The 8,616-nt window shown below is 58.7% G+C and overlaps 1 protein-coding gene across 9 annotated transcripts in view; it reads left to right on the top strand.

Annotated features, from left to right (window-relative positions):
• Window positions 1-1,571: 1,571 nt before the first annotated feature.
• CADM1 (cell adhesion molecule 1) overlaps window positions 1,572-8,616 on the top strand; it is a 138,337-nt gene continuing 131,292 nt past the window's right edge. For all 9 annotated transcript variants that reach the window (XM_032709351.1, XM_032709350.1, XM_032709348.1 and 6 more), the window contains exon 1: window positions 1,572-1,697. In XM_032709351.1, coding sequence (XP_032565242.1) covers window positions 1,589-1,697 — 109 coding nt within the window. In that variant the 5' untranslated portion in view covers window positions 1,572-1,588. The remainder of the gene's footprint in view (window positions 1,698-8,616) is intronic.

The following is an 8,616-nucleotide window of genomic DNA, read 5'->3' as shown; positions in this document are numbered from 1 at the left end:
ATTGTTCTCACCCTCGGAATACTTGAATTATTATAAACCTGTTTAGTTAATTCGGGTTGTCTCGCAGTTGATGTCTGAGCCACAGCGGGTCGGAACGTGCAGTATCGTGGAGGAGGGGCTGCTCTGTGTAATTAAGGACAGACACACAGGATACCTGGGTGTGGGATGGCCCAGTGGCCAACGGAGCTTCTCTGCTGTGTTTAGTGGGGCTGGGGTCCTCCTAGAGAGGAGGGAATTTGGGGTCCCGGGTGAAGACAAGTGCTCTCTCAAACTGGGAGATTAATCTGGCTTAGTTATGGAGTTGTGATGGTTATGGTGGCCCCAAACTGTGCTTGTTGAGCAGGAAAGGGAGATGTTTGGCATGGCTATGGAGCAGAAAGGCTTGTCATTGTGGGAGACAGTGTGGAGTGGGGAGGCAGGGATACAGGGAGGGGAGATGCCCCAAGCCAAGTCCAAAGCCAGTAGTGTTTTGCACGTTCCCTGGTGTGAAACCAGCCTTGTTTCGCATTCCAATGGGTGAAAGCTCTTCCCAGCCCCACATGTGACTCAACACTTGCCCTGGGCGGTTTTAACCTCAGGCTTGGCAGAATGTGGGATGATAAAGCTGAACTGACAACTCACCTGCCTTAGGTTAACTTGGAATAACCTAATTAATAAGGTTGGGAATACTTGACATCCTCTGTGTTTGCTCCATTAATGCTTGGGCCCGTTGTCAGTGATTCCTTGTTTCTATTCCTGGTGCCGTGGGTTGGGAGGGGAGCTTGGACCCTTCCCGGGCAGGATGAACCTGCCAGTGACACCAGCCACTCCCTTTGCTACAGCTGAGCCCTCGGGTGGGCGATGGGGGGCGTGGACGGGGCAATTCTGGGGGTTTGCTTGTTAATTTGCTCCGTTTAACCCCCTCCAAACCCATTTCGAGGGTGAAAGATCCGCAGGAAAGGCGGATTTGTTGCCGGTCTGCGGTTACCGAGCCCCGATCGCCGCCGCCGGGGGGAGGCTCGTGGGCTCCGGCCTCTCGGCTCCCCCGGAGCCGGGAAGGCTCAACACCGCCTCCAGCGGCGCGGGGGGGCGATACCGGGGGGACCCCGGGAGAGGGATGCTGGGGCGGGGGCACACACGATCCCGGGAGGAGGATGAACGGGGGGCAGCGCGGGAGGAAGGGCTGCGGGGGACACACACACACACGCGCTGCTGATCGGGGGGGATGCTGAGAGGGATATCCCTGACAGGGAGAGCGCCGGCGGAGGGGGCACCGCGGGATGAAGGATGCTGGGGTGGTACCCCGGGGGCGGGGGGAGGATGTTGCGGGGGCACGACGACCCTGCTGAGGGGCAAAGCTGGGAGCCGGAGGGGAGATGCTGTGGCTGGGGCAGGGCGGTGCGGGGGCACGGCCCCGCTCCGGCTCTGCCCCCCCCCCTTCCCCGGCCGGGGTCGGGTCCGCTCCGCTCGGTCCCCGCCCGTCCCCGCGCGCCCCGACCCCCGCGGCGGGGCGGGGCCGAGGGGGCGTGTCCCCGGCAGGCCCCGCCCCGTGACGCGCCATCTCCCGCGGGCGGCGCGCGGCGGCGGCAGAGCGAGGCAGGTGCCGGCGATGGCGGGTCGCGCCCAGCCCAGCGGCCCCGCGGGCAGCGGCGGCGGCGCCCCGGGGCTCCTCCCGCTGCTCCTGCTGCTCCTCTCCGCCGCCGCCATCATCCCCAGAGGTAGGAAGGACGCGAGCCTCCCCCCATCCCGCCCGCCCGCCGGGGGCGCCGCCGCGGACGGGCAGTACCGGGGAGGGGGGTTCGCCCCCGGGGGGGTCGCGGCGGAGCTCGGGTACCCCCTGGTTAGTGCGGGTCCGCGGCGCGCCCGTGCTTCTGCCCGCCGTCGCCCCGCGCCTCGCCCGGTGCGCCCGGTTGGCCGGTGGTCCCGGGAAGCGCCCCCGGCGGCGGGAGCGGCGGGCGGGCTCAGCCGCGCGTGGCGGGGCGGTGTGGGCAGCCGCTGCCCGTTTCCATGGAAGCGGCTTCTCTCGCTGCCCGGGGGCTCATCAGCGGCCTCGCAATTAAAAACTAATTGCTGTGCGCGCCCCCTCTGTTTCCCCCTTTCCGCCTCCCCCCGGTGTTTGCGGCGGCGGGGGGATGCTGCACCCCCGCGGGAGCGGAGAACCTGTTGGAATCCAAGTGGAACTTGCGCGGCGCTTCCCTCTCCCTTTTCCTCCCCTCCCTCTCCTCTCTCTCTCTCCTTCCTCCCCTCCCTCCCCCGGTGGCCGCGGGGGCTCCGCCGCAGCCGCTCCCACCCCTTTCCCTCTCCGCGCTGGGCGCGCTCGGGGGCGATCGCCCGGCTCGGGCGCTGCGGCTGCAGCGGGCGCTAATTAGCTGAGGCTAACGAGGCCTCCCGAGCGTGGCTGGCGGGGTTCCCTCCGGTGCCCCCGGCTGGGCGGGCGAGCCCCCCGCCCAGCCCGGCATCGCTCCCGCCGAGCCCGGGAGCCGCAGCAGCGACCTGTGCTCGTGTCCGGTTTGAATCTTCCATTCAAACATCCCCCGTTAACGCCAGCTCGCGTTTCCAGCGTGCCCGCGGGGCGGCACAGGGCGGCATGGCCGGAGGGAGTGGGTGCTCTGCCTGGGATGTTTGTGAAGAACAAGAGGCTATTGAGCGATCTGTTGAATCCCGCTCGTAGGAAAGGGGGGACACAGGGGCCAGCAGCGCGGCGAACAAAGAGCTTTATTCACAGCCTGTGTACATGTCCATGCCTTCCCCCCCTCTCTTCCCCGGGCGGCGTTTTTGGTGGGATCGTGGTGGGGGGAGAGAGCCGGTGTCGCTTTCAGCTCGTTCCCCCTCCGTCCGGCTGCGACAGGGACTCCATCTCCCCCCGGCGCGCTCGGTGTGCCCCGAGCCCCGCGCTCCGCATCCCGGAGCGCCCGGCGAGGGGAGCCGGGAGCGATGGGAACGAGCCGCCGCGCCGGCTCTTGGAGCTGCGAGACCGGGAAACGCTCCGGTCCAACCCCTCCGTGCCCGGCAGCAGCCGCCCAGGTGTTCCCGCGGTCGGTGCGTTGTAGCTCTCAGATGTTTTGTTGCTGTTTGTGCGTTTGGTGCTGCTCGCTGCCGGGTGTATCTCCCGCCGATGGTGTGACCTGGAGACCCCGGCACCGGGAGAAACCTGGATTGGAAATAAGAGCCCTCCTGCAGGACGGCTGCCTCCATCCTTTGTTTTGCTGCCTTGCTCTTAAACCCTCACCTTGAATCCTCTGTGTAAGAGCAGTTTTTAACTGGAGGCCAAGTGATCCCCCGGCAGGCTCAGCCTGTCGCCGTTGCCCGGCTAAAGGTTGGAATGCCACGATCGAGGAGCCGCTGAAGGGAAACAAAAGCAGGGCTGGATGCTGGATCGCAGCGACTGTGCCTGACCCGTACATCGGGGTGAGAAGCACCGCGCAGCATCAGCCGAGGTTGTGGTGCTGTTTAGGGGAAGATGGTTATTTTGCGGTACCTTGAATCACGGGATAAAATCTCAGACCTCCTGCTTTTAGGCAAAATTTCCTTTCAGTTGAAGACCCCCCCCGGTTTTTTTTCCCCCTGTTCTCCCCTTTTGCCAATGTGTGTATTTGTCAGCTTCAGTATTCCGGGGAGACAGCGTTAGCGTGTGGCAGCGGCGTTGCCGTGGATCGCAGAGTGCCGCCGTTGTCTCCCGCGCGGTTGCCACCCGAGGCACCGCGGTGCGAGCGCCGTGGCACTGCTGTGGTGGCACCCCCGTGATGCGGAGCCAGGCTAAGGGCTCTGCTGCCTCCCTTCCCGGGGGTCACTGGAACAGCAGTAGGTGCCGCTGGGACTTGGTTTGAGCTGAGCCAGTAACTCGGGATGAGCCCGTGCGTTTGGCTGGGTCTGTGTGTGTGTCTGTGGCTCCTCTGCCTGCTCTCGATGCTTTCCGGTTCATTAAGCTCCGCAGTGCCCCTGTGCAGCAGGGCGAGGGCTGAGGAATGGTCTTGGCTCACGCCGAGGCGGTCGGGCAGCGCCGGGGTGGAACTCGGCGTGTCTGTGGAGCGGTGTCACACGGCACTTTTGGAAGAGCAACTTTCCAGCTGAAGCAGTGGGAGGCATTTGAAGACAGCGTCCGCACGGAGCTGCGACCTGGCCGTGGCTGTGATGGGCCGGTGAAGGGTGGTGGTGGCTGCAGCCTCCGTGTTTGCTGACATTAAAGCAGCCTCAGAGAAGCCCCCTGTGAAGATAGCGAGTGCTCCCACCGCGGCTGCGCTAAGTCAGGCTCCTTTGTAAACACGGAGTGAGTTTCCAAGGAGCCTTTGTATGCAAGCAAGGCGAGTCTTCTCATCCCTGGCCTTCAGCAACACGCGTTGTGTTCTGCATGCGACGCGAACGTCGCCGGGGAAGGGGCTGGGGAATCGAGCGATCCATCTGGGTTGCAGCTTGGGTTCATTTGTCTTGCGTGTAGGCAGTTGAGCCCAGGTTTATAAGCACGACAATCTGGTTTGAAACCACTGCCAAGGAGGCTCCTCGGGATGGGAAGGCGAGGAGATCGATCTGCTCCGTGCGCGTTCGGCTCTGAAGAGGGGGCAGCTGTCAGCACCTTTGGCAGGATGGACATCACCGGGATGGATGCTGTTGGGATGGATGCCATCGGGATGGACGCAGCTGGGATCTCCTTGGCACAGGCGGCCACTGTTCATGCACGGAGATGGCTGTGGGGACAAGAGGCCGGAGAAGAGTCGCACTCCCCTGGGGACCCCTGGGCCGTACCAGCGACCGCTCTGCCGATGCTGCGCTGCCGTCGCCTTTGTTTGCCTTGCGCTGTCTGTCCTGGTGTGTAAATAAAGGAGGCTTTGTAAGCAAACAGCTCTGGCTCGGTCGCCCGGGTGCTTGGCGAGCCTTCCCCCGGTCCTGCCAGGACCAGAGGCGTCCGTGGGGCCATGGCTGTGCCATCGACCGTGCTCTCTGCCCTATTGCTGCACGGAAAATGGGTCAACTCGTTAACCCTGCATCTACCTGAGGCCACCCGGAATAAAACCTGTGTTCCAGCCTGGATACGCCCTGTATTTAAATGGACCGTCCAAGCACCCCTCAGAATGCGTTTGCTCACAAAAACCAAAGCCATCTTCCTGGTCCTGGCATGTAGGCAGAATTTTCTGGATGTTTCTGCTTAATGCCTGTTTTTCTAGGGATTATTGTCATACTTTGTAAAGGGGTTTTGACAACCTGTTCCTATTCTGGTTTTTGGTATCACCTGGTGGTACTTCTGTCAGGAAAGCAGGGACTCCCTCTTGTATCCAGACATGGCTCAGGATCTGAGCAGGCTCCAGAGACTGGGAGCAGAGCGCGGGTGCAAGGCTGCAGCCTTCCCTGGAGCTGGGCCAGGAAGTGAATACTTACGCTGAGGTTTAAGAGTGCAAGCAAAGCTGGACACGCAGCCGGTGTCTCTGCTGAGAAATTGGATGCTACGTGTTAAAAAAATAAGTTGTGCTTGTTTCTCTGGGGAAGGCTGTGTGGTGCAAAGCCACCGGCGCTAAATAAAGGGACTCTGTGTGGAAACCTGCCACGAAGGAGAGACCCTAGGTGGAATGTTGTAATTAGGAGTGGTATGTACTTGTTTAAGTTCCATAAATCAGCCGCTTTCCCGCGATGTAATTGCAGGCTGCAGCGAGCAGCTGCCGCTGCGGTTCCCGGGGAGCTCCGCCACAAACGCTTTGAAGGTCGCCCGGCGTGGGCTCGGGCGCTTCGGGGCAGCGTGCTGGGGAGCAGGGGGGGTTTGGATGTGTGGCAGGCGAGTTTGAAGGGAAATACCACGAGGCTTCAGTCTCAGCTTCGGTAACTGGGACACGAGGAGCTGTCGGCTGGGGCGCGTGGTGACTGGCCTGTGCTGCGCTGAGACAAGCTGGCGTTTGTGGTTCAGCCACGAGCTGGATTTAGATATTCCAGTTTTTAATTTGTAAGGGCAGGCAGAGCCCCAGCTGCGATAACTGCGGGTGCAGGCGACTCTCTGACGACCCTGCCCATGTGTGACCACCACCCATTTGCTTTCTCTAAGCCTTTTTTGCCATAACAACAGTTTTTCTCCTTCCTGGTGTCCTTGTTGCCTGTTGAACCTTTGGGTTTTCTGGCTCTGTTGCACACCCGACTCTCACCTTGCACCTTTGCACGACATTGAACTGGGTGTTGAGGAGCCCCACAAAGCACTGTACAGTGCTGGATGGGGCTCTAAAAACCTGACTTTCAGGCCAGTCTGTTTCACCCACTCCAAATTCTGGCGAGGGGTACAGATCCCTGAGGAGCAGCGCTGGTTCTCGGAATTGGTGCTGAGCCTGCACCGCGCTCGCCCGCGGCTTGTGGTCAGTGGCTGCTCGTGGTTAAAACACTCGGCTGGGTTGCACCAGGGGCGTTTGCTTTGCTGCCCTGGTTATTTTAGACCAATAATGTCCATCCGCAGGGTTGGGCCAGCTATTTTTAACCCTGCGGTTTGGTTTTAATTGACTGTGTTCTTCTGTGGTTTAAAAACTTGAGCATTAAAAACACTCTGACCTTACCGAATTCTCAAGGTGAATCAGTGGAAGACTTGATACCCCGTTAAGTTCCAGTCTGAAGGATCAAAGCGATACTTAGGCACATCTCTTTACTCAGAGATATAAACTTTTGTGGGCAGTAGCTTAACTGGAAAATGTCTTTAGTTTTGCTTTTTTGGGTGTTTTTTTGTCCGTGGAAACACTGACAGCTTCTCAGTGTTTGCTGATAGTCTCATGTGCAGGTGCTGCATCCTGACAGGTCTGTGGTGGCATTGCCTTGGTTTCTCCTTCTGAAGTAGCACTGCCCGTGTTTGTAGGTCCTACCTGAAACCAGCCTGGCTTCCCCCTTCCCTCTTAATGGCAGTTCCAGTCAGGTACTAATGTTGAAGGGGGAATAGGACATGAGGGTGAGCATTTTTTCAAGACCAGGTGTGTGTTTGGCAGTGGGAAATAGTTGTGTTGGAAACATTCCTGCTCTGCCAGTCCCAGCTGTGAAGTTTGCCCTGAGCAGTTACATTCCTGGCTGGAGCCTTCCGTAGGACGGTGAGGCTGCGGCACTCGTGTTCCACGTTCTGGAGCCGAGCAGTGGAAGTGGTGGGGGACGGTGATCTCTACTTGCAGAGCAGGGAGATGCCAGTGAGCTGTTGGAGCCAAGGCTGCCCATGGGGCTGGCCTAAAATTGTGCTTAGACTTGACGAGCGCTCGGTGTATGAAAGCCTGGGTTCGTGTTACGTCTGGAGTGAACCTCTGTGGTCTCGTGGTGTGCTTTTTTAGCAGTGAGTGCCTGAATCTGATTTATGATCTCCTCCAAGGTGTCCTTCCAGAATGTAAATGTCATTGCATCCCCCAAACTGTCAGCAGGGCTCTGGAGTTGGTGGTTCTGGGCTGGACTCTCTCAGTGGGGGTCTTCCTTCACAGAGATGCACTTGGGTGCTAATCCCAAATATGATGGCACTTGGACCTGAGATACCTCAGCCTTCAACAGAAACAGACCTTTTTGTTAGAGCAGTAATACTGTTTGTAGATATAAACTTTCCATGGGCAGAACGAGACCGTGTTGGGGCTTGCCAGACTCCAGTGTGAGAGGTCTAGGAGTGCTGATACTGTGGGTGGTGGCCTGATGGGGGTCCTGGGTGTGCCACCTGCCTGTGTGACATCCTGTCTGTGAGGTGGGTGCATCCTGGACCCCTCGTCCGTTCCTTTCCATTGCTTGGTAATGTATATCTCTTCTCCAAAGTGTGACGGGAAGAAAGAAATATGAAGCAGCAAAGTGACATTCCCTCCCTCCTCTGCTCCCCCCGCAGAGCAATAGAAATACGAGTCTGAGTCTGCAGCGTCAAAAGAGAGATCAGAGTAATCGGATCAAGCATGAGGAACTGCTTGTTGCTGCTTCCCTGTTTTTAAATGAGGCTGCCTGGCAGCTTCCCTGGCAGAGCACTTTCAATGTTAGTCATGTTCAGCTTTGGAGCTGGGGTTGCAGCAAAGTAGGGCTCTGTGAGAATTGGGCCGGAAAGGAAACTTTCCATGTAGCCTCTGGGCTAACACACAGAAATAAAGGCACCTCGTGCCCCTGCAGCCCTGGTTTTGTAGCTGTGCAGAGGCACATCCATCCCTAATTCTTCAGAGAGAGCTCTTACTTCATGCGTTTAGCACAGTGTTGCTGCTCTGGGATGTGCTCCGTGACACTGATGCTTCCTTGACCTTGGGAAAGCACAGTGACTTTCTCCAGAGCCATTCCCACCCATTGCCCTGGTGTGGTATGGGATAACTCTGGGCAACATCTGCCCTTTGTCTACTGGGACGTGTTGAAATGGCATAGCTGGGTCAAACTGGGAGGAGGGCTGCTGGCTCAGCTGCAAAGGCTTCTCTTCACACAGTGCCTCCGTGCTGGCTGGAGCCATGTGGACATCCACCCATGTGGACTAGTTTCATGGTAGTGAGGACCTGAAATATCTGCATTTAGAGAGCTGTTGCTGTAGCTTGGTTTGTTTTGGATTCTCATTCTTAGCTATTTTGCTGGAAATTAGGGTTTGAACTATTGGTGCTCCCATTGTCCCTTTGATGTCTTCATTCATATTAGCTAACACAGACATAGGTCATGATCATAGAAACTTGGTAGAAGCAGGAAAGCTCCTTAGGT

The sequence above is a fragment of the Chiroxiphia lanceolata genome, chromosome 23 (assembly GCF_009829145.1).
Source record: "Chiroxiphia lanceolata isolate bChiLan1 chromosome 23, bChiLan1.pri, whole genome shotgun sequence".
Taxonomy (NCBI): domain Eukaryota; kingdom Metazoa; phylum Chordata; class Aves; order Passeriformes; family Pipridae; genus Chiroxiphia; species Chiroxiphia lanceolata.
The sequence above is the reverse complement of the archived record's forward strand: the minus strand, read 5'-3'. Positions and strand labels throughout refer to the sequence as shown.